General features: G+C 43.5%; 1 protein-coding gene and 1 non-coding gene across 5 annotated transcripts in view; one reads left to right on the forward strand and one right to left on the reverse strand.

Moving 5' to 3' along the window:
• ELMO1 (engulfment and cell motility 1) overlaps positions 1-25153 on the forward strand; it is a 571068-nt gene that overhangs the window by 93534 nt on the left and 452381 nt on the right. For all 4 annotated transcript variants that reach the window (XM_021669358.2, XM_021669357.2, XM_064380449.1 and 1 more), the window contains exon 2: positions 16716-16866. In XM_021669358.2, coding sequence (XP_021525033.1) covers positions 16789-16866 — 78 coding nt within the window. In that variant the 5' untranslated portion in view covers positions 16716-16788. The remainder of the gene's footprint in view (positions 1-16715; positions 16867-25153) is intronic.
• Positions 8117-8219, reverse strand: LOC135276575 (U6 spliceosomal RNA). Its single transcript, XR_010344135.1, has one exon. It is a non-coding gene; the product is annotated as a U6 spliceosomal RNA (small nuclear RNA).

Consider the following 25153-nt stretch of genomic DNA (forward strand, 5'->3'; position numbering starts at 1 on the left):
TGATCATTTCCCAGGGAGTGCAGACAGGCTGTGGGGAAGCTGTCTTCCCAGGGCTAACTTGAGGGGAAAATGAGCATTAAAAAAAACAATTCATTCAGAATGTTATCCTTGGGATGCCAGTGAGCAGATCAGTAACCCTAGGCTGTAATCAATGATACTGGCATTCAGAATAGAACCACAGACCACTTTCCCCCAAATATGTACCATGGACTGCCATTGAGCACCTCAGGTCATATTTATCTGTGCGTGTGAGCAGGAATAAGTCTTTTGTTCTTAAGCATGGACCACTGAGACTATCATCTCGATGTTTGTGTGAAAAGCTCTCACAGTGTGGCTCTATAGCCATGCTGATAGCATGTGTCCTGACTGTGTTTTATCTTAAACCAAACTGCCGCAAACTTGTGAGGGAGCTCAGATAACAGCTAGAGGAAAGAGATTTGAATCATAAAATCCAGGGAGTTTTGGCAGAGCCTCCTAAGGTGAAAGAGATGAGAAAGAAAAAAATCTATAGGTTTGTTTGTCTTACTAGTGAGTATGACAAACAATCTTGTGGCTAATAACTAGAGAGATAAAATATCTACAACGCTGAAAATGGGGGAAATTTGTTTTAACTGTATCTTTCCTGAGAAACATTTTGAGGTTCTGCTGTTTAGAGCTACGATAAGACAACCCTAGGCATGGAGCTAAGTAATCACTGTGTCTCCACTAAAACCACAGCTTCTGGGGGGCAGCTGGGCTGAGGTCTAGTCAGCAAAGTTCATTAGACCCCAAGTGGGTCATGCCTACTTCAGTGGGGAAAGGTGTGATACCTGTGTTCACCCGTCATATGGGTCACTGTCGACACTCCTGAAACCAAAGACAGGTTAGCAAGAGAAAAGTATAACACATTTATTTAATCAAAGTTTTATCTGACATGGGAGCCTTCAGAAATGAAGACCCAAAGCCCCAGAAATGAAGACCCAAACCCTGTAACTATCATTATGCTTAGGCTTGATGAAGAATGGACAGCCACGAAGAACTATGATTGGACAAAGGGTTTGACCTAATGGCAGTAGGCCACAGAGGAACCTCAGCAAGGTCAGTTGGTTCAGATTCTTACTGGCCTCTCTGTTTAGCATTTCTTCCTCCTGGGTATAGGGCAGGAACCCTCTGAAATGAGGGTCTTTGGGGAGAAGGAAGAAGGAAGAGAGTGACCTTCCTAGGTTTCATGGTTTACTTTGGGAGAGAGGTTCTAGTTTCTATGATTCACCTTGCTGAAGAGGAATTTTTTTAATATTTATTATTCTTTTATTAAGGTAAGTTAATGCTTAAAGGAATTTTGTGAATTTGTCTTCCTAACCCTTGATCATTTTTTTAAAAAATTGTACTTTAAGTTCTGGGACACGTGCAGAACATGCAGGTTTGTTACATAGGTATACATGTGCCATGGTGGTTTGCTGCACCCATCAACCTGTCATCTACATTAGGTATTTCTCCTAATGCTGTCCCTCCTCTAGTCTCCCCCCACCAACAGGTCCCGGTGTGTGATGTTCCTCTCCCTGTGTCCATGTGTTCTCATTATTTAATATCCACTTATGAGTGAGAACATGTGGTGTTAGGTTTTCTGTTCCTGCATTAGGTTTGCCAAGAATGATGGTTTCCAGCTTCATCCATCTCCCTTCAAAGGACATGAACTCATCCTTTGGAGAAATAGGAATGCTTTTACACTGCTGGTGGGAGTGTAAATTAGTTCAACCACTGTGGAAGACAGTGTGGTGATTCCTCAAGGATCTAGAACTAGAAATACCATTTGACACAGCAATCCCATTACTGGGTATATACCCAAAGGATTATAAATCATTCTGCTGTAAAGACACATGCACATGTATGTTTACTGCAGCACTATTCATGATAGCAAAGACTTGGAACCAACACAAACGCCCATCAGTGATAGACTGGATAAAGAAAATGTGGCACTAAGACACCATGGAAGTTTGGTTTTTATGACTTGCTTCAGGCGTGAAAGAGATGGGAGACTGGAAGCAGGAGAGGTCATAGAGACCTTGCTTCTGAGACCTTCTAATCTTTTTTAGTTCAGAGTACTCAGCATGCCGAAGCTCTATACTTTGGGGTATTATTTTCTAAGCCCCAACACTACCCTCTGTCTACTTGCTGGGAGGATCAGACAGAAAAGAACAGAACAGATGTCACTCTGCAAGGCTGGAAGAACACACAGTTGGGGAAGTTGCCCAGTAATAGTGGGGCAGATCCCCCTCTGTGCAGCGGCCCCCCTGTGGGCCCTCTTTAAGCACTCAGCTGCCTCATAACTCAAGATGATATCTGCTTCTCCCTGGGGAGAAAGGATTTAGAGCAAGTTGAGTCCCGGTCACTTTCATGTACTCAGAGAAGTTTCCTTGAAGACGAGACCTCTGGTCAGGAGAGAAAATAGGTCTCTTATTTTCCATTAGGGCATCTGCTCAGGCAATTCTCTGTGACTTCTTGCCTTTGCAACGTAGGTCAATCCTCTCAAAATCTTACCCTAACTTTCCGCCTCTGATTTCTGTCAACACAGTCATTCACCTAGAATCTTTTGTATGCCCTGAAAACTTCAAATCTAAAAAACTCCCTGGACTTAAAGCAAAGTTATTTCCTTTCTAGTGCCATAGCTAGCGTCATAGTATGATGCTTAGAGCAAACAGAATTCCCATGCAGTGTGGCTTCTGTGTGTTTCATGAGACTGGACTACAGATGTGTTTCCCCAATTTCATTTATCCAGCTACCCCATGTCTAGTAAATAATAATACCAGGTCAGGCACTACTCTAATTGCTTTACAGGTATTTTATTTTCATAGTAATCCCATGAGAAAGGTATCACTGTCATTCCTGGGTCAGATGAGGACACTGAGGGTCAGCATGTTGTGTAACTTGTCTAAAGTCACAGCATTTTCTTTTTTTTTTTTTCTGAGACAGAGTCTTGCTCTGTCACCCAGGCTGGAGTGCAGTGGCGTGGTCTCGGCTCCTTGCAACCTCCACCTCCTGGGTTCAAGAGATTCTCCTGCTTTAGCCTTCTGAGTAGCTGGGACTACAGGTGTAGTATTGGGGTTCGGGGTGCCCTCAGCTCCAGGTTCTTGGCCTCCTGCCCTCTCAAGAATGAGAGAGGGGACCACGGTGCAGTGTGCAGTAAATGCTGGACTCAAAAGTGTTTGTAGGAAGTGATTTATTTAGAGAGAGAAACAGGAGAAGGAGAGAGAAAGAAACAGCTAACTCTCATGAGCGAGAGTCCAGCAAAGGAAAAAAGCCGCTTGGCGCTGTCACTTTAAAAGCCGCATTTGCAGCCGCGGCTGGGCGGGCTGTGAGTTCCCCCGCGGCTTTCGATCTCCATGTTGACCCCGCCAGAACCCCGTGAGCGGTTGGGCCACTCCCTGAGCCGCTGCCCACACAGGGACCCGGCGGCCTGCAGGCGAATGCCCTGAGGAAGGCGATTTCACACTGCTGCCTGGGACTGGAGAATGCCGGGAGGCCTGCCAGAACCCTGCGCTAGGCGGCTCCGCTCCCGGTCCCCTGCAGGCTCGGGCTGTACCTCGCCCCTCCCTGCTGTTTTTCTCTGGACCTCTGCGCGCTGGGTTCCGCCTCAGGGCTGGGCTGTTCCCGGACAGCAAGGGGCTGATCCTTTCCACCCCACAGGCTCCTGCGGGTTTTGGTCCCAGAGATAATATCCGAAGGATAGAGAAGGAGAGGGAAAGCAGAGAGAGAGCTTGGAGGTAAAAAAAACTGCGCTTTTAATTCCGGCTGCTCCGCGCCACTTAAGACGGGTTGGGCCACGCCACCGCTCCGGTTCCCCACAACTCTGCCTGGCTGCGGCCGCTTCAGGTGTTCTTAAAGAGACAGGACAGAATGGGGCCTGTTTTACTCATGGTTTTGAGGTCTTCTTCCCTGGTTGTACCCCTCTTCTGGTTGTACCCCTTTTCTGGTGTACCCCTCTCCTGGCTGGCTCACCAAAATGTAATATTGGGGTTCAGGGTGCTCTCAGCTCCCGAGAGGACGTTTCTCCAGGTTCTTGGCCTCCTGCCCTGTCGAGAATGAGAGGGGACCACGGTGCAGTGCGCAGTTAATGCCGGACTCAAAAGTGTTTGTAGAAAGTGATTTATTTAGAGAGAGAAAAAGGAGGAGAGAGAAAGAAACAGCTAACTCTCACACTGAGTGAGACAATCCAGAAAGATGGAATCCAGGAGGGGAAGACCAGCTTCCACCCTGAGTGGAAGGGAACAGAGAGAGATGGAGTTTAGGAGGGGAAGACAGGCTTCCACGAGAGTGTGAAAGGGGACTCCAGAGGGGAAATCCAGGAGAGAGAAAAGCAGCTTCCACGAGCAAGAGAGTGTTGGTGGAAGTGGATCCAAACATGGAGTCTGAAGGGGTGTGGAAGAAGGGGACTTTTAGCCTGGGAGGAACCCCCACCTTCTCTAAGTCCCCAGGCCAATGAAAGGAGTTCCTTAGAACTTCCGCTGGAGTGATTGACTCTTAGTTTCTTCCCGCGCCCGCGAAATTCAAACACAAACTGTTAAATCTCCCGGATGGAGAGAGATGGGAGGGGGCATGGCGCTAGGAAGTTCTTGCCCTTAAAACTACGCCCCCTTGTGGACCCGGAAAGAGAATTTCACAGGCACACACCACCACACCCGGCTAATTTTTGTATTTTTAGTAGAGACAGGGTTTCACCATGTTGGCCAGGATGGTCTCGGAACTCCTGACCGTATGATCCACCCACCTTGGCCTCCCAAATGCTGGCATTAAAGGTGTGAGCCACTGCACCCGGCCAAGTCACAGCGTTTTCAATGCGGGTGAACCAGGATTAACACCCAGGCCAATATCTGACCCCAGAGCCCTCATACAAGCCTGTGCTTTTCTAGGGAATAAAGACCCCAGACCGGGAGAAAAAGGCAGAGCCGAATGGCATTACGCGTGAGGCGGCCGTGCAGCATAGCATTATGCATCAGAATGACTAATTCTGTGTGCCAGGGTTGTCAGGTGAAACCCAGTGGAGGCACAGCCCAGAGTTCTGCAGGGGCCTTCAGTGGTAATCTGATGCAATCAAATTTCCTAGGGGTGGCAGTTAGAGCTCTGCTGCTGCTGGAGAGAGGCCGAGAAAGAAGTTTCACATATTGTTTTTTGATCAGCAGGTTTGGAAAGTTTGAATGTTTGGCTCGCAGGATGGTGGAAACGCTCCAGCACTTCCTGTGGCCTTGAGTCTGGGTTGTGCGATAGGGAACTGGGCGCGAGCCTTGCCTCCTCCATTGGGGACTGTCTGCACATATCACCAAGTGACAGGGCTTGCTGGGAGGAAGGGAGCAGACACTGGCATTACAACAGCTGAAAAGGAATTTGGAAAGCAAATATTCAGAAAACCAGAACAAGGGAGGAAGTTTGTGCATTAGTTTGCAAAATGATGAACTTTCCAGTTGAAACGCTGATTCCCCAAGTGCAAGAGAGCTTGGAGTGAAGGGAAGGGAGCGAGTGGCTCAGCTCAGGTCTCATCCTGTTTTTGAAAGAATTTTTCCAGGAGGAAAAGGAATCTGGAATAGGCCCTGGTCTCACCTCTGAGCAGCTCCCTTTCTATTTCTGTCCAGTGGAAACAAATGAATAGCTGCTGCTTGAAGAATGTCTGAAGGTTTTCTGTGCAAGGAATTCTAGATTTTAAAAACACATCACTAGCTCGAGTGATCCTTCACATTTGTAATTTTAATCTCTGAATTTGTTTTTAGGGAAAGAGTGGTTCATTTATTCATTCACTTGACTGAAAAATATTGAGCTGCTCTTTACCATGCTATCTGATGAGGTCTGGAACAACAGAGATGAATAAGATATGAGTCCTACCCACAGAGAGCTCATATAAAGGAATAGGATAAGGTGTGGAAAAGATCTCTGGTAGGTCATTGTCAGTGCCTAAGAAGACAGATTCAGGGCAGTGACTTGTAGCATGAGAGGCTGTGAGGTCAGGGAAATCTTTCAGAGGAGCTGGCACATGAGATTGGCTTTGAAATCTAGGTGGGAATTTTTTAAGCAGACCCAAGAAACGGGAAGGACATTGGAGGTGGAGAGAACATTATGAACAAAGACGCGGAGTGAGGACCTTGGCAGGCTCAGGAAACGGCAAGCCATTTATGAAGAAGGAAGAGATACAAACGTTTGTCTCAAGTCCTCTAATCCTTCACCCACACCATAGCTAGCTGGAGGATGACCCTGACTTAGTCTAGGGGTTCCTGCTTTAAGCAGAGCCACCAGCAGCTGCCGCAAATGGACTGTTGACAGTCTTAAGGCAGAACCCGTTTTCCATGTCCGACTTATAAAGCCATTGCGTGTGTATGGGGTTTGGGGAGCAGGGACTCACTGGGTCAGGGAGGAAGCACTGGTGGTAGTTGGATGCAGGCTGTGAAAGGTTTATATCCTAGAGGTCCCAGGTCACCATCCACAGATTTAAAGCAAGAAGTGAGATGTTCAAATGATCACAAATACAGGTATTCTGTTTCTTGTACTATGTATCCTCTGTTGCTTTGCACAGTAGAAGCTGCAGTTAATAGAATTTTTACCGTTCTCTGTAAATTGGAAAGAGTTACTCAAAAGAATTGGGCTACTTTCCTGGAGACAAGCCCACAGATGCAGGTGATGATAATTCAATATGGTACTAAAGGAAAGTTTTCTCTGCCACTTTCCATTACATTTCTGGTTGAGACTATTTGGTGATTCTTTCCTTTTAAGAAACCGAGGAGGCAAATAGTCTCAAAGTATGTCCTATGAGAAACCTGTGCCACAAGATGTTTTATTTAAAAATAAAAGTTTTCTGGACAGATACATTTGGGAAATACTGTAGATTGAATATGGAGATTTCACAGGACACATGTGTTACATTAAAGTCCCTCAGAAGTCCTGCAGTAAAGGAAACTATTTTGAAAGAAAGGCATAGAGCCCAGCACAGTGACTCATGCCTGCAATCCCAGTATTTTGAGAGGCTGCAGCAGGAGTATTGCTTGAGCTCAGGAGTTCGAGACAAGGTAACATAGTGAGACCTTGTCTCTATTTTAAAAAAATGGCATAGTGGTTACAAACGTGGGCTATCAAATCTGACAGATGTAGATTGCATTCTGGCTGGGTTCCATATGTGAATGTGAGACTTTGGGCAAGATACTAATGTCTTTGCATCTTGGTTTCCTTGTCCATAAAATAGGCTAATAATGGTACCTAATTCAAATTGTCTTGAGAAGCATATAGAACATGAACTAGTTAGTTATTAGCAGATATTACTCCATTCATTGTTTCCCAAGAATCCTGACTCTTTTCGCATTGCATTTGTAAATAACTCAGAGAAGCGGTGCTATGTGGGAAATGCTGGAGTGAGACCAACTCCTGCAATCCATGTGTGAGTTTTGATAGCAGTCTCGCAGAGGAAAGCCAGCCCCTAGGTGCTGAGCGCTACATCACAGATGTAGACTTGCAGCCATATGAAGCTCTAGAATTGGGGAGCAAAAGATCCTTTCCTCTTGACTGCAAGGTTAGAGTGTGTAGCTTCAGCCTGTCTTGCCTTCCAGTCATTTAATGACCAGTTTGGAACTTAGGTCAGTAAACGGATATGGTTAGGTTGATAAATTAGGAGTTTTTCAATTACAAGTGACAGAAACTGAACTCAAGCTCACATAGCATAATGAGGAATTTATTCATTTGTCTGTCTAGGAAGAATATTAGGATAGCTCAGAAGGAAGGAAGGAAAAGTGTTAGGAAACTCAACAGAAACAACATAGCTAGGCCTCCTGTCCTTGTTCCCTTTGGAATGTTTTCCTCTTGACTTGTCTTGGCTTTTCCTTGTCTCATTCTTTCTTATGAGGCTTTCCACATGGAGGGAGCAAGGCTGCAGACAGCTTCAGCTTCATCCCCATCAGAAAGCAAGAACTCCTGGCCTCAAGTGATCTGCCTGCCTCATTCCCTAAAAGTGCTAGGATTACAGGTGCTGAGCTACTGTGCCTAGCTAACAAATAAATTCATGAGATCCTTATTAAGGATACTTATACCAAGTTGGATCATGTTTATTGCAAATGTATTTTTTCAGATTGTTTTTCATCTTTAAATTTTTACTATATATATTTTAAACTAATATATAAAAATTACATAGGGAATTTTTATATTCCCTGTGTAAGGATCATGCTAATCTTCTGTGTATTGTTCCAGTTTTAGTGTATATGCTGCCGAAGCATTTATTTAGCTGTCTAAATTTTTATGAAGGTTTTTGAAATTCAGAAGTTTTTAAGTTTCTTTGTATCAAATCATCAGGCTCTTCTTTGATGCTTTCCATCTTTGGTGTTTTATTAGTTTGCTAGGCCTGCCATAAAAGAGTACCACAGACTGGCGGGTTTAACTAACAGAAATGATTTTTCTCACTGTTATGGAGGCTGGAAGTCAGAGATCAAGGTATCATCAGTGTTGGTTCTTTCTGAGGGCTTTCTCTTTGGCTTACAAATGGACATCTTTTCCCTGTATCCTCAGATGGTCTTCCCTCTCTACCTTCTGTGTTCCAATTTCCTCCTTTTATAAGGATACCAGACAGACATACTATATTAGGGCCTGCCCTGAAGACCTAATTTTAACTTAATTACCACTTTCAAGGTCCTATCTCCACATACAGCCACATTCTGAGGCACTGGAGGGTTAGGATTTGAACATATGAATTTTGAGGGGGTACACAATTCACCTAGAACAGTTCTCATCCTATAGAGGCCTCTATCACCCTGAGAAGATTTAAGTATTTGAGGAAAGTAATAACTAGCTAAGATTTAGTGTCTTCATTAATTTACTGCAAATAATCACACCTGTCACTGAGGGCTGTGAAGAGTGAGTGAAGTACGTGTCCACAGTGCCCAGCCCCATGCCTGCTCTGGGCTCCTGCCTGCCGCTCCTTCTCACAACTGTCCCCTAGCCTTCATGATGTCAGTGCCAGACACTGTGAAAGCAAAGACTTTTCTCTGAAAGTTTCCATTATATTGCAAGTCGACCATAGCTAATAGCACATTTCCCCACCTGTCAAGTAAATGGGCTGAATTGTTGCTAAGAGTAGGATATGTTGCTTTTGTCAACAGCGTATACAGAAAATGAAACATTGAGCCTCCACATTGGATTCCATTCTCTCTTTACTCCCTTTCTGCTGAGTTCTTGTATGTTCTGTTCTGAACACACCATGTTCCCTCATTTCTGAAACCGTAAGCTTCCTCTTTGGCCCTGGGCTGTCGTCAGAATGGCCATCAGGTCCCTGATACGGGGACCTGAAATGACACCCCTTGATCCATTCGGACCCTCCAGTATACGGAAGGTGGGGGGGACACATACCCACCATTGCTGCTCCCATGGGAAACAAAGACTGGCTTTAGCAAACCTGGACACTCATCCTGAATAATGTCAGCTGACAGTACCACCCACTTCATGTATTCTTGGACTTAGACACTAAAGGTATTGAGACAATTTCAGTCTGTTTGTCATAAGAAGGATGGTAGCACAAAGAAGAGAGAAGCAAAACTTTTACCCAAGCCTGTTTCAGTGGCCCCTCCTGAGGTTCAGTGTACCATGCAGGGCAGAGTTCTCAAAAGCAAAGACTAGAGGTTCCAGGAAGACAGCAGGGCCAAGAGGGAAGGCTGCTTTCGGTTGGTGCTCCTCCTGAAGCCCTTTCCCTTTCTGCCTAACCTAAGGCAAGGGAAAATGTGGTCCATATCTTTTTCTATCAGAGACAACTCAGCATTAAAAATGTGAGACAAACAGCTCCCTCCCCCCGTCCCCATCATCATTATAAACCCATAATCCATCATCAGTAGTTAATGACTGTTAGTGGGGCAGAGGACAGCTTTCCTGGGGAGGAAGGAAGGGGCTGAGGAGTGGAAGCAGATCGTTTCTCCAGCTGTTTGGTGTTTCTCTCCCATTGATCTGCCCTGGCCTCTACTAGCCCATCTGTCAGTCTTGTGAGTGCAGTGGGGGAGGGGACACAAGGTTCACCAGGGTGAGTGCGTTCATTTTCCCAGCACACAGTTTCTACAGGAACAGCCTTACTGGCTTAATTATTTTCTCAGTAGGGTTCACTGTGCAACAGAAAGACTAGAAAGAGCATTAAAAAGGTCAAAGCTGTTGCAGGCACCCAAAACTAAAACTATATGGGAAATTCAGAATCAACAATAACAAAAAAAGATCAGGTATTTGGGAGCTTTTTGGAACCCAAAGAATGAATTAAGCTGTATGGAAAAAACCTGTAGAGACGTAACAGATCTTTAACAGATTACAGCAAAAGATGTGTTGAACTTGGGGCATAGAGCAATGTGTAGAGAGATGAGTTTCTAGGTGGAAGTCAAGAGCGATTTCTCTCTGTTGTCTTCAAAATGCCACCCAAAGCTAGGGAGACATTTAGTAGAAGAGTGGGTTTGCTCATGGGTTATAGAGTCAGAGGTTACTTCTATGCAGACTTCAGTGGTACCTAATTCTAGAATGAGAACTGATTCCTCTTTCTCATTTAATTCACTCAACTATAAACACACCATTTAACATGCATATCCAGGTGATGGAATCTTGATATTAAACATGGAACAATTCCAACATTTTTGGAATGGAATAAAGTCAAGCTAGCAGGCAAGCAGGACCAGTAGCTATATAATGTGATGTGCATTCTCCACCCATTCTTTAACCACCTCAAGGGATCTGGTAGTGACTTTAGAAGGCATAATGGTTAGAATGTCTAGCCACCTGCCTAGGCCTCTCTTTTGTTTCTCCCTGTAGTGGTTCTTAAATTTCAGTTTGTATAAGAGTTTTTATACCCAGCTAGCTACACAACTGCTTGTAGCTTGTATTTACTGGGCAATTTAAGTAATGCTAGGTTATCTACTTTGGTAATTTTGACAACACTAGGCTCAGTTGTACTTCTGGTAGCTCTAATGAGATGTTTGTTGAGGAGGGATGCATTCATCCAACTGCCATGTATTAAAATGTCTGCCTACTATAGCCCTGAGTCTGTAACTGTGAATGTGACGTGGGCCTTGTCCTTAGACTACTCCAGATGAAGTGGGGAGAAGTTGACAAAGAAAGTCCAGTACCCCCATTGTTGTCCTGGGAGAAGCATAGGGAACCAGGAGGTTGACTTTGTTGGCTGAAAATTTTAGAATATATTTCCTTCTCAGTTATGCCTCACCAATAGTGGGGCTTGTGCACTGATCTTTCCTGGAGAGTCTGATGAGACCATGTGCCTTGTGTTCACTTCAAGAATGGGATGGGTTGTCCTGATCATTGGTAATCTGCCTAGAGGATTTGCTAGCTTGCCACCTGTAGTAGTCTGTTTCCATGCTCCTAATAAAGACATACCTGAGACTGGGTAATTTATAAAGAAAAAAGGGGTTTAATGGACTCACAGTTTCATGTGGATGGGGAAGCCTCACAATCATGGCAGAAGGCGAAGGCATGTCTTACATGGTGGCAGACAAGAGAGAATGAGAACCAAGCGAGAGGGATTTCCCCTTATAAAACCATCAGATCTCATGAGACTTATTTGCTACCACAAGAACAGTATGGGGGAAACCTCCCCTATGATTCAGTTATCTCCCACTGGGTCCCTCCTACAACATGTGGTTATTTGTAGAGACTGAGAGGGAGGGGCTGCTGACCTCTAGAGGGCAGAGGCCAGGGATGCTGCCAGCTATCCTGCAATGCTCAGGACAGCTCCTACAGCAAAGAAGTATGGCTCCAGCTGGTAATTGTGCCAGGAATAAGAAAACCCAGGCTAGAACCTTTCTCCCATAAATTTCATCAGTATTAACAGTGATTATATACAGAAGCCTTAGGTGCTGTTTCCTCATGGAAATATAAATTTAAGAGGATAAAGTGTGGTCTTTCGAGGATAAAATGTGAACTAGATTATGCATTCTGCAATTGTGCGCCTGGCTTTACCCCAGGGGAGCCTTGCTATGCCCCCCTCCCTTTCCCTTGTGGTTTATTAATGTTGGGGGAAACCAATGAGGTCTAATTGGGCTTGGTTAAGTGAATTCCCAAGGGGAAGCCTCCTTGCATCTTTGCTTTCTCAATGATTGCTTTGTGTACAGCTCCCCTCTGACTCTCCCCTGGAGCCACGTTATTGTATTCTCACCTGTTCAACAGGTTTTCCCTGAAACGGTCTTTGAGAAATAAATACCAGTTAAAGGGGTAGAAAAACAAGCTTGGCCTTTGAGTCCTAGAAGATTAGATGACCTCTTTTGCTGTAATTCTAGACAATTTTATGTAGAGGTAAGGGCAAGGTGCCTAACATGCATTTTTTTTTTATTATTTACTGTCTTAACCCCCAAGATTGTGTATGCTTTCTTTTGAATTGTGTTACCTAAAATTCACACACAGTCACTGCACATTAGAGGCTGCTTTCTTAATTCTTATTCTAAGGGTATGTAATTGAACTTGGATCTCAAATTGAAGTGATGTGGCACAGATATAATGCGTTGTTCTTAGAACTCTCAAGTACTCAAAAAGCATACGGATTATGAAGAGGAGGTGCAGGGTACAGATTGTTTGCTTGCATTTGCACATAGGAAACACTATAATTAACAAATCTCTATTGTTGGATATTCAATTGTTTTCAGGTTTCGAGAATTGTAAACAAAGCAGAAATTGGCATTGCTATGGTTAATATTTCTTGAGGATAACATCCTAGAAAATTAAAATTACTCAAAGAGGATGCGGAATTTTAAGGCTTTTAGTATAGTTTGCCAAAGGCCCTCTGGAAAGTTGTGCTGATTTACACTCTGAATAGGTGTGCATGGATACACAGCTTTTTTCTTTAGAAGTCACAAACCAAGAGGTGTGGTAGACGTGTCTAGGGGGTCAGGAGTATGGTAAACTGAACCTACCAAGGATAACCCCACTGTTCTCTGAATGCATTCTCTTACTATTCTTACCCTTTCTTGGCGTCAGCAAGTCACCTGTCAGGAACATAACAGGCATGCTCCTGCCTCGGGGCCTTTGCACTTGCTGCTTTTTTGGCCTAGGACCTTATTTCTCCAGATGTCCACAAGGCTCCCATCCTCACCTCTCAGATGCGTTTTTTTTTTCTTGGAGGCAGAGTTTCGCTCTGTCACCCAGGCTGGAGCACAGTGGCGCAATCTTGGCTCACTGCAACCTCCGCCTCCCAGGTTCAAACGATTCTGCTGCTGCATCCTCCAGAGTAGCTGGGATTACAAGCACTACCACGCCCAGCTAATTTTTGTATTTTTTAGTAGAGACAAGTTTTCACCATGTTGGGCAAGCTGGTCTTGAACGCCTGACCTCAAGTGATCCACCCTCCTTGGCCTCCCAAACTGCTGAGATTACAGGCATGAGCCACCGCATCCAGCCAGTGGCACAATCTTGTCTTGAAGAGGGAGACTCAGGCTTCTCAGATCAACTCCCCTTTGACTATCATGCTGCATTTCAATAGAAGAAAAGGTTGACCGACTGGCGCCTCCAGTTTTACCTTCCTGTAGGTGACAGGCTAGGCCTTGGGGAAACTCTCCAGAAGACACTATTTTTACTTAAAACAAAATCAAACTAGAAACCTTTTCACATGCGAGTCCTAAAACTGTAAACCGGAACCCTTTCATATGTGATTCCTGAAACTGTAAACCAAAACCGTTTCACATGTGAGTCCTAAAACTGTAAGCCAAAACCTTTTCACATGTGAGTCCTAAAACTATGAACCTAAGATTCTTCCACGTGTAACATCTAAAGTATAAGCTTATATAAAGGCAGAACCTTCCTTTGTTAGATGAGCTGGGTTTTTGACACATTACTGCCTGGTCTCCCGGTGGAATAAACTCCTCCCTCTTTTATTCGGTGTTCGAGAGATCCATTTCCCTTGGCCGCTCCTGCCACAGTCTCACTGCAACTTCCGCCTCCCAGGTTCAAACAATTCTGCTCCTGCAGCCTCCAGAGTAGCTGGGATTACAAGCACTACCACACACAGCTAATTTTTGTATTTTTTAGTAGAGACAAGTTTTCACCATGTTGGGCAAGCTGGTCTTGAACACCTGACCTCAAGTGATCCACCCTCCTCGGCCTCCCAAACTGCTGAGATTACAGGCATGAGCCACCACATCCAGCCACAGATGTCTTTACTCAAATGCTGCCATCTCAGTAAAGCTTTCCCTGATTTTCCTATTTAAAATTGTATTCCTGCCCCTCCCATACAGGTAGAGACACAGGCTTGTTTCCTTCCCTGCTTGCTTTTTCTCCATATCCTTTGTTGCTAACTCCCAGATTTGCAGCTGTATATCCCCAGCATGGGGAATAGGCTTGGCACTGAGCAGAGGCTCAATAATTATTTGTTGAATGAGTGACTAAACCACTTTGTAGATTTGCAATTGCTGGTTACCACTGATTAGCTTCTCAGCGGGCTTCCCTCATCATCTTTGGCCAAAGGAGTAGCGGTTTTGTTTTGGTTCATTTCCTTTACTTGTCAGCTGTGCCGAAGTTATTTATATAACTGCTGGTGGTGTTGAGGCTTCCATTATTAACTCAGCTATCTCTATTGTCTCAGTAATGTCCAGCTTCTGCTGAGATCTGGGATAGTAACTCACAAGGCTTACTCTGGTCTGATAAAGGATCAAATGCACATGTTTAAGATCTTCATTTCAGATATCAATTTATCAAAAAAGACAGAGAACCTAATAGAAAAGGGGCAAAGGTTTGGACAGCAGGGAGCATGTGTCTTTTCCTCTTTATGTTCAACCTCACTCACAATAAGATCATTTAAAAATACATTAAGATTTTATTTTTCGACCTGTCAGGCTTGCAAAAATTCAATCTGTCGGTGAGGCTGGGTGTAAATAGGCAACCTCATACAAGTCCAATGGAGAGATATTTGGAAATGGCTATCAACATTAACTGCATATATGCCTTGACCCAGAAATTTCACTTCTGTGAATCTGTTGTAAGCAGATTCATGTAAATCTGCATATATGCAAAATTAGTTATATATGTTTATGGATCATAGTTTGGTTTATGAGAGATAAACTTAAGGAATGGCCCACAGCAGGGGACTGGTTCATCAAATAGGACACATCCACACAATGAACTACTATATAGCTGTAAAAAGAATCAGGATGTTCTCTTTGTATTAACATAGAAGGAATTAGAAAATATACTAAAGGAAACAAAAAGAATGCTGCCTTTTGGCTGGGTGCAGTGGCTAACGCCTGTAATCCCAACACTTTGGGAGGCTGAGGTGGGCAGATCACCTGAGGTCAGTAGTTCGAGACCAGCCTGGCCAACATGGTGAAACCCTGTCTCTACTAAAAATACAAAATTTAGCTGGGCATGGTGGTGCACGCCAGCTACTCGGGAGGCTGAGGCTGGAGAACTGCTTGAATCCAGGAGGTGGAGGTTGCCCACTCCAGCCTGGGCAACAGAGGGAGAGTCCATCTCAAAAGAAGGGGGAAAAAAAAAAGGATGCTGCCTTTTATATAAAGAAAGTGGAAAATGTAATAATATATTTTTGTATTTGAAGAAATACTTGAAGAAATTTTGGAGGGATACTTAATGACTTTGGATAACTGGAGGGATAGGAAGTGAAAGCAGATATTGGGTGGGTGGGTGACATTGGGAGAAGATACTCTACACTGTACATCTTTGTACACACACACAGACACACACACGTTTGTATCACATGATTGTTAACAAAAAATTAATTTTAAGATGAAATGGGGCCAGGTGAGGTAGCTCGTGCCTGTAATCCCAGCACTTTGGGAGGCTGAGGTGGGCGGGTCACCCAGAGTTCGAGACCAGCCTGGCCAACATGGCGAAACCCTGTCTCTACTAAAAGTACAAAAATTAGCTGGGCATGGTGGTGGGCACCTGTAATCCCAGCTGTTTGGGAGGCTGAGGCAGGAGAATGGCTTGAACTCAGGAGGAGGCGGTCACAGTGAGCCAAAATTGCACCACTGGGCAACAGAGTGAGACTGTCTCAAAAGGAAAAAAAAAAAGAAAAAGAAAAAGAAATAGGCTAGCCTGGGAGGAGGATAATGGTTACTTCCTTTGTGTAAGAAGCACTGTTCATTCAAGCGAGAAGTCAAGGTCTGTTTTGAATGCCGTCCAATCCACATCTGTACATTTTCTGCCCCATCCCACCCCCCATCGAAGAAGGTGCATTGTGTGACTAGGCCTTGGGAGAGAGTATGGGTGTGCCTATGTGTGAACTCTCTGGGCATTTCTCCTTCATGATATCCTGGTTGCTATAGTGCGGAGATCTATTTGTGACACACAGAAAACAATTTAAAGAAACATTGCTTCCTGACCATGACTTCCTGGGCAGTCTGTCCTTCCGGAGACTATTGAGCGCCAGACATTTACATACATGTCTGGACAGAGTGAGCCTGGCTCATTCAGACCCTGGGCACCATTCGGAGCAGAACTCAGTGGTAAGGAACAGCTTTCTTTCCACTGAAGATTCGCTCAAGCCATGCCCGGCAGGGCGGGCAGCATCTCCTGGCGGCTTTGACGCAAGAGCGTTGGCACGGGTACCTCCATCTTTCTTCTTTCCTCAGGAGCCCATCGTGCCGTTGGCTGTGTCGCTGCGCCTTCAGCACCCAGGCACCAAGGGGAGCCGTTTTTCATACCAAACCACCGGTGAAAACAGGAAGTGATGAAGCACAATTCACCCTGCATCTGCACTGAGTGACTTCTCTTTCTTTTTTGTCATTCCTCACTAGGTGTAGACACGTGCGGCTGTTTACGCTATAGGATCCCCAGTCCCACTGGCTTTGAACGTTTTGGGGGCTTACCATGCCGCCACCCGCGGACATCGTCAAGGTGGCCATAGAATGGCCGGGCGCCTATCCCAAACTCATGGAAATTGATCAGGTTAGTAATGTGACAGCGTTGGGAGTTTATTTTCACTTTCCTTTCCATACCGGAATTTTCATAGACTTTGGATAGCTCTTTCTTCCCCCTTTCTCTCTCTAGCTGTGTTGAAAAATCTGTGCAATAATTGTTGCAATGTTAGCTTGATTTCTGTACCACATGTAATAGTGATGGATGGGGTTTTTATACTCTTCCAACATCCACTTGGATTGTGTCAATGCAGGATTTGTGTCTGAAGCTGGGAAGGAGGTGGGAGCGACAGTGGATCAGGCCGTGGGCAATTGACACAGTGGAGGCTGCCCCATCCCTGCCTTGCCATGACACATGAATATGTGCAGATTGTTGTAACACAGGCAAGACAAAACTTTTAAAATCGTTTTTCTCTTCAGTTTCTGCAGGAGCAGCCAAATGCATTGGTATTTTGTTACATTAATAATAGCTTTATGATGAAATTAGTATAGAGTGGTTCAGTCTTGGATCTCAGCCAACTGTAATTTTTATTTTTTAGTCTAAAATTCACTAAGTGTCTAGCATATTGTCTGCCATGTAGTAAATACTCAGCAAATGTTTATTGAATTAAAAAATATCAAGAAGACTTATAAAAGTGGTTGTACCCATAAAGGCACTTTAACTTGAATCTTGAGAATTGTATGGTGTGATTCTCATGTACTATTTGATGATAGGTTATCTCAGAATGGTTACTTTTGTCCTCATTTTACTGTAGTCATTCTAGAGCAAGTGATTTAAGGGATAAAAGGTTGAGCCCTAATATGTACTTACAGGTTTTATAATGTCTATAATATAGGGTTCTAGATGGCTTTCTACATTTTCAAAATTATAATACCGTGGCAACTCCAATCTTTATGTTCTCTATACTATTTTATGATTAAGATTTACAGTTTTTTTCCTGGTCAGATTTTATTATCTGCTGGCAGGATCAATGCAAGAGTTATATGGAATTCTGTGAATCCAAAGGAATCACTAAAATGAATTCTACAGGTCAGATCAGAATTAATTGAACTTAAACTTAAATGTAAGAAAGGGTAAATTTTTGAGATTTTTGTCAAAAAAGCTGTCATCACACCACACATCATTGTCATTTTAACTGCTTTCTGAGGTGGTTTCTACTGACTCAAGAAGCAATCTATACAAATAGAGAAAAGTAGAGATGCCTGATAGTTTCAGATACATTTGAGTCAGGCAAGAGATGCTTATCTATTTTCATGTGTGGTTTGAGATGCTAGTTAAAATTTACCTTAAGAAAACGTTTGGAGATACTTGGTGCAGACTAAATGTAGTTAGGATTAGGTTTGGCCACAGCCTAAGAAAGCAATACTTCAATGAGATAGAAGTTGGTCTCACGTATACGTTGAGGTCCTAATGCCCCGCAGTGGCATGCACTCGGGCCCTCTGTCTCATTGCATTGCCCTTCCCAATCTGTGGAGCTTTGAACCAGATGCTTGGGCATCACCTAAAAGCATGTTAGAAATGCAGAATCTCTGGTCTTACTCCAGACCTCCTGACCCGAGTCTGCATTTTAACAAAATCCCCAGGGCATCCCTGTGCCTAGTTCAATCTGAGACGTGCTGAGCTGGATACCTAGTGTCCAACCCCAGGTGCTCATCAGAACTACCCAGGCACTTATTCAAATAACTGTTTTCAGTGATCCCATCCCAAGAGACTCTAATTTAGTGGTTCTGGTAAACTATTTGATTTTGATTCTGTGGTGGTCAGTGCAGTTTGGTTACCTTTGCTTTAAGACAGTAGCTCTTGATAAATAGTTCTCCATACCTGTGAGGTTAGTGTAGTGTTCTCTGCCTTTGGAGATGGCCTTTGCTATGTATGTGTTTTAATATATTTTTAAAAATTATCTGTTTATTTTGGAATAATTTATATTTACAGAAAATTACGAAGATTGTATAGGCTTACATTTATACCCTTTTTCCAGTTTCCTCTCATGTTAATATCTTAATCCTTGTACATTAGTCAAAACTAAGAAATTGACATTGGTACATTACATTAACAAAACAACCAACTTTATTTGGATTTCACCAGATTTTCCACCAATGCCCTTATTCTGTTCCAGGGTCTAATCCAGGGATACCAACTGTCATGTTTCCTCAGTATACTTCCATTTGGATAATTTCTCAGTCTTTCCTTGTTTTTCACGGCCTGATAGCTTTGATAAGTAATGTTATGTTGATATAATTTTAAACACACAAAAATTGCAAGGATAGTACAAAGCACTCTGTACCTACTTTTTCTGAATCATTTGATGGAGTCTTGGAAGCACCATACCCCTTCAATCCTGAACACTCAGTGTGCATGTCCTAAGAATATAGTCATTCTCTTACATAATCACAGTACATTTATAAAAACCAAAAGTAAATTGAATACTGGTATAATGCTATTGTCAAATTCACAGTTTGTACTCCATATTCAAATTCCATCAGTTGTCCCAATAGGGTCCTCTACAGCTATTTTCTCTATGGTGTAATATCCTTTCCAGGATCATGTACCATGTTTATTGTCAGGTCTCTTTGGTCTCCATAGATCTGCAGAAATTTATCAGTCTTTATCTTTTGTGACCTTGACATTTTTGTAGAGTACAGGGGCAGCTATTTTAGAAAAAGTCTTCAGTTTGGGGTTCTCTCACGTATCCTACTGATCAGATTTGAGTTTTGTATTTTTGGTAGAAATGTAGAGAAATGATGTGTCTTTTATGACCCATCATATCAGGAGGTACATGGTGTTGCACTGTCTCTCATTCTTGGTGATTATTCTGGTTTTATAGATGACAAGTATGGACATTAGTTAAATTTTAGACCTCCTATTAATCATATATGGAAACCTAGATAGACAGTTAGAAACCCAGACTCTTGTTGCCCTGCAGTTGTTGAAATTACAGTGAGACTTATGAAGTGTTGGTGTCAGATGCTGTTTCTTGATTGAGTCAGAAGTTGGCATGAGAATTAGAAGTATGTTTGCATATACAATGAAGAATAGAAGAAATGATTATTACTTGGGTTTTCTCCTAATCTTCTACCTTGTTCAGTAAAAGATCACATAACCTGCCTCTCTCCCATAGTGTGTTAGCTTCATTTAGAAAGCTCTTTGCATTATTTTTTAGCCTGGATAGCTACTATTTCTCTAAAAGCTGTTTCCAAAAGTTGGGTTAAGCACTGCTGCTCTATCATCTCCCAAAATTTTGGGTGACAGTATTGTGTTGTCCTTGTCTATCAACTGAACCCAGTGGTCCTCAACCTTGAGTGTGAACAAGAAGTATCCAGGGAGCTTGTACAAAGTGCACATACCAGCTTGTGCAAAATGCATGCCCAGCTGCAGAGATTGTGATTCTGTTGGCCAGTGGCAGGGCCTTTCATCTGCACCTGTGATAAGCACCGGATGAATCTGATCCAAGGGCTTCCACAGTTGGAGAAGCAGTCATTAGACTGGGAACTGCCTGTCTCAGAATGTTGTTTCTTCTTGCCTAGTGAACGGTCCTTAAGATGAAAAGATATTTCATGAATGAATAACTGGAAGGAGGTGCTTCCTGAGTAGTGATTATCTTATCAGGTCCTCAATTCTGCTCAGCCACCCTCTAACAGTGTCTGGAGTTTTCAGAGGGATGTCTGCCCACGATGGACTTATCTTCTTTCTAAATATTTAGGAGAAAAATCTCTGTTTCCACTCAGCAGGAAAAACCCCCAGGAGCTTTTTACTTTGCTATATCAGGGAAGCTCTCAAAAGAGTTATGAGCTCACTGGTTCCTGGCTCCTACTCTGGCCTTCGAGATCTGTTGTTGAGTTTTGAGCTCGGGGAGCGGCTTGAGGCTGAGGATGTTTGTTGTCTGGATACATCAAGGCTCCTACATCCACTGCTCTTGTTAACTTACTATGCTCTGAACAATGTATTTATTTATCAGTCAAGAGTCTGGAATCCCAAACACTTTGATAAGTAGCATCTAATAAGAGGCAGTGTGGCAGAAGGGGCAAGTATAGGCTCCAAGGACATTTAAACCTGGATGTGAGCCCTTGTTTTAGTTCCTTCAGCTGCTATAACAAAGTACCTTAAGCTGGGCAATTTACAAACAACAGAAATTTATTGCTCACAGTTCTGGATGCTGGGAAGTTCAAGATCCAGGCACCAGTGGATGTGGTGTGTGATGAGGGCTTGTTCCTCACAGATGGTGACTTGTATGTGTCCCCACAGGCCAAAAGGGGCAAACAGACTCTGTCAAACATGTTTTTATGCCACCACCATGGGGCCAGGCTTCAAGCAGATGAATTTTGGGGGGACACAAACATTCAGACCATAGCAGTCCTGGAGCCCTGCTTTCTGTAAAAGGCTCAGTTAGCCTTGTTGAGCCTCAGTCTCTTTGGGATATTAATTTGCTACTTTTATGGTACTTGTGAAGATTAATGAAAACATGTGAAAAGAATGTAGCACGTTGCCTAGCTCAGAATGATTCCTCAATAAAGGCAGCTATTATTGCTGTTAGTTTAAGCAAATTCCATTAGATTAGAAAATCAGGTACCCTGGTTTTCTTTTTCACCTGCACTTCCATCGTGAACAGTTGCCTTCTGTTCTCATTCTTTCTCTGCCTTTTTAAATGTTTAAGAAGGAGACAAAATTAAAAGGTAAGTGGGAGGCATCCTCTGGTAATAAAGAGGTGTCCTAACTGGACACATAGCCAATGTGTGGTATGGACTATTCACTGGCTCCCTAGAACTCTGTGATATTTTTTCCATCTTGGCCACTCACCATTTCTCAGCAGCAGCTTTTCTGTTCCCTGCACAAACTCTTTAAGTCTCCACTACCTCCTGCTCCTGTCCTGCCCACTCAGACCTTGCTTTTGAAGGAAGATACAGACCAGAAAGCTACAATTTCTGTCTTTGCCTTAGAATTTCTCTGCCTTCTTTTTTGAATGGCACACAGACTACCTGATGCCTTTGTCTCCTGCCTTCCTGTTTTATTTTGTTTCTTTCTACTGCTAGCAGAGGACGGAAGAAGTGGTCCCAATTTCTTTCCAGTGCTTTCAGCTTATCCCTGCCCCCAGTGCTCCACATAGGTTTTAGTCCATCCTTTCCACCTTGCCTGGAGCTTTCTCCCATTCATGCCCTCTGCTCTTATTCTTTTCTTCTTCTCTGTCTTCAACAGTGAACTTCTGTTCTTACCTTGGAAAATCCTCTCCCCCACCCCTTGATCTAGTAACTCTCTTTTTGTAGTATTTTATTCTATGTTTTTCCATTCCAAGCTTATTTAAATGTTACCAGTATGTGCCATCTATGTTGTTCCAGGCTTTTTTGCTTTTTTTTTTTTTTTGAGACAGAGTTTTGCTCTGTTGCCCAGGCTAGAGTGCAGTGGTGCAATCTCGGCTCACTGCAACCTCTGCCTCCCCAGTTCAAGCGATTCTCCTGCCTCAGCCTCCCGGGTAGCTAAGACTACAGGCACATGCTACCACATCTGGCTAATTTTTTAAATAGTTTTAGTAGAGACAGGGTTTCACCATGTTGGCCAGGATGGTCTCAATCTCTTGACCTTGTCATCCACCTGCCTTGGCCTCCCAAAGTGCTGGGATTACAGGCATGAGCCACTGCGCCCAGCATTCCATGCTTATTTTAATCTTTGGATGAACAACAGTTTACCTCTCTACAGGGCTCCCCTCTTTCATGGCACCTCTGCCTTGGTTGTCCTCACCCTCTTGGTTACACTTGGCAAAATTGCTCATTCTCAACTTCCAGAAACTCTCCCTCCCTTCCTCTAGCTTCAGTATCTGAGATTCCTCTTCCTTGTTTGATTTACCTGAGAATGTTTCCTTCTTGGTTCCTCTTCTTTCTAGATCAGTTCCAATGTCAATGCTAAGCCCTCTGGTCTGTGTGTTCACTGTCGACACTCTTTGTCTTAGAGTCTATGTTCACTCATGACATTAAAGTTTCACCTCTGCCTACATACATAACAGCAGTTCCCATCACCAGCGTGGCCTGCCAGCTAACCACTAGTTTCATTTCTCTGTTGGGTGGATATATGATTCCCCTCTCTAACTTAAGTTGTCTGTAGAAGACAGACAAATGGTTAGTGAAACTTCCCGTATGTTAACTTGAAGAAAGGGGTCTCACAGGTATTACCAACTTCTTGAGGTTATTCCATGTAGAAGAGGGACCATTAGATATGTTATTTTTTTAATTTCCTTAACACAGGGTCTCACTGTGTCACCCAGGCTGGAGTGCAATGGCATAATCACAGCTCACTGCAACATCTAATTCTGGGCTCAAGAGATCCTCCTGCCTCAGCCTCTTGAGTAGCTGGGATTATAGGTGTGCACCACCGTGACTAGCTAATCTTTGTATTTTCAGTAGTGACAGGATTTTGCCATGTTCCCCAGGCTGGTCTTGAACTCCTGGACTTAAGTGATCCTCCTGCCTCAGCTTCCCAAAGTGCTGGGATTACAGTCATGAGCCACCACACCCTGCCTAGATGTGTTCTTTATGGCCTAAGTGTAGGAACTCCATCCTATCTGTACTAGTAGAGAGATTTCACCTCCGGTCAAGAAAAGCCAGTAAGTGTGCATCAGACAAATGCTTAGAGAAGCTGTTGTGAGCATATTCAGTCCCAAAAAGGGAGATGGGAAGAGATACATGGTTTTTAACCTTAGCTCTGCTTCTCAAATGGCTTGGGGCAGAGGGGTGGCTGCTGTGGGCTTCCAGGCACTCCTCGCTCACTCCCGCTGCAGCAACTTTGTATTGTTCCATTTTCATTTGCGGATGATTTGGGGAAAGATTTTGTTTGAAAAATGCTTATCACAGTTTAAACAAATAGTCATGGATGATTCATGAGCTTTCTATTGTTCCTGAGACTTTAGTCAGATTCTTTAGGGTGGCTTTGCATCCTTCCTTATTTTTTGCAAGCATTACCCCTGGACCAAGGTAGTATCTGCAGGTTCTGTATGTGATTCCTAAGTACCCTTCCATTTTGTAGAAGCTGCTCCTTTAGACGCTTGTTCCTGCACATTCATGGTCTTTTATCATCTCTTGCCGTTTCCTTCTAAAAGTACACCACCTTGAATTCCCCCTGTCTTTTCCCAGCTCTCTGCTGCTTTAAATCCTGGCTTCACTAAGCACTGCAGAGAGCCTCCTTTATACTCAAATCTTTTCTGATGACATTATAATGCAGTCTTTTCTCCAGCTTTCTAATACCATTTTCTTTGCCTGTAGCTTTTATTTGCAGTTAATATATTTCACACATAATGTGAAATATATTTTTTGTGCTCACATCTGTTGAAATAGATTATAAGCTCTTGGAGGTCAGCCTGTGGCTTACATACATTTGTATCCTGTGGTTCATCACATTGATCTCCATTTCTGTGTGTCTACAAGAGGTTTCAATTCTGAACAGTGAAGATAAGGATAAAATACTGGTAGTCTTCATTCTTCAAATAGAAAAATTATAATAGCACCCTACCCCAGTATATTGGGAGGGGGTTAATTCCCTAAAAGAAACACAGATGCATGTGTTTTAGGTAAGTGTGATTGCCTGCAGTTTTTCAACTACCATATTTCTATAGCATATTTAATATATAATTCCATATGCATAAATTTGATTTACACGAGACGTTTGAAAATCTTGCTGAGCAAAGCCCATTTGAGTTTTTGTACTTGACATGGAGTTTTGCTCATTAGTAGTAGTAATAATAATAATAGCAACTGCCACATACTGTGTGGCAGGCAGCAGAAGTGACTTGCATGTAGGATTTCTTCACCTTACTACAGCCCTTCAAGGTTGGCTTATGCTTCCTACTTCACAGTTATTCAAAGGTTCATCTTGCCCAAGATTACTCAGCTAGGAAGGTACTGATTTGAATCCAGCACTGTTTGACACTAAAACCCAGGCAGTTTTTGTTTGTTTGTTTTTGAGATGGGAGTTTTGCTCTTGTTGCCTGGGCTGGAGTGCAGTGGTGTGATCCTGGCTCACTGCAACCTCTGTCTCCTGGATTCAAGCAATTCTCCTGCCTCAGCCTCCCAGGTAGCTGGGATTACAAGTGCCTGCCACCACACCCGGCTAATTTTTGTATTTTTAGTAGAGATGGGATTTCATCATGTCGGCCAGGCTGGTCTCGAACTCCTGACCTCAGATGATCCATCTGCCTTGGCCTCCCAAAGTGCTGGGATTGCAGGTGTGAGCCACCGTGCCCAGCCCAGGCAGTTTTTACTAAATCATTCTGTCTTTCTGCTGGGTAGTTCTGTTTTCATCTCTCTATCTGTTATGCCCCTGCTTAATGGTTCCCACC

This window comes from Aotus nancymaae, unplaced genomic scaffold, assembly GCF_030222135.1.
Source record: "Aotus nancymaae isolate 86718 unplaced genomic scaffold, 86718_ANA_hifiasm-v0.15.2.pri h1tg000025l, whole genome shotgun sequence".
NCBI lineage: Eukaryota > Metazoa > Chordata > Mammalia > Primates > Aotidae > Aotus > Aotus nancymaae.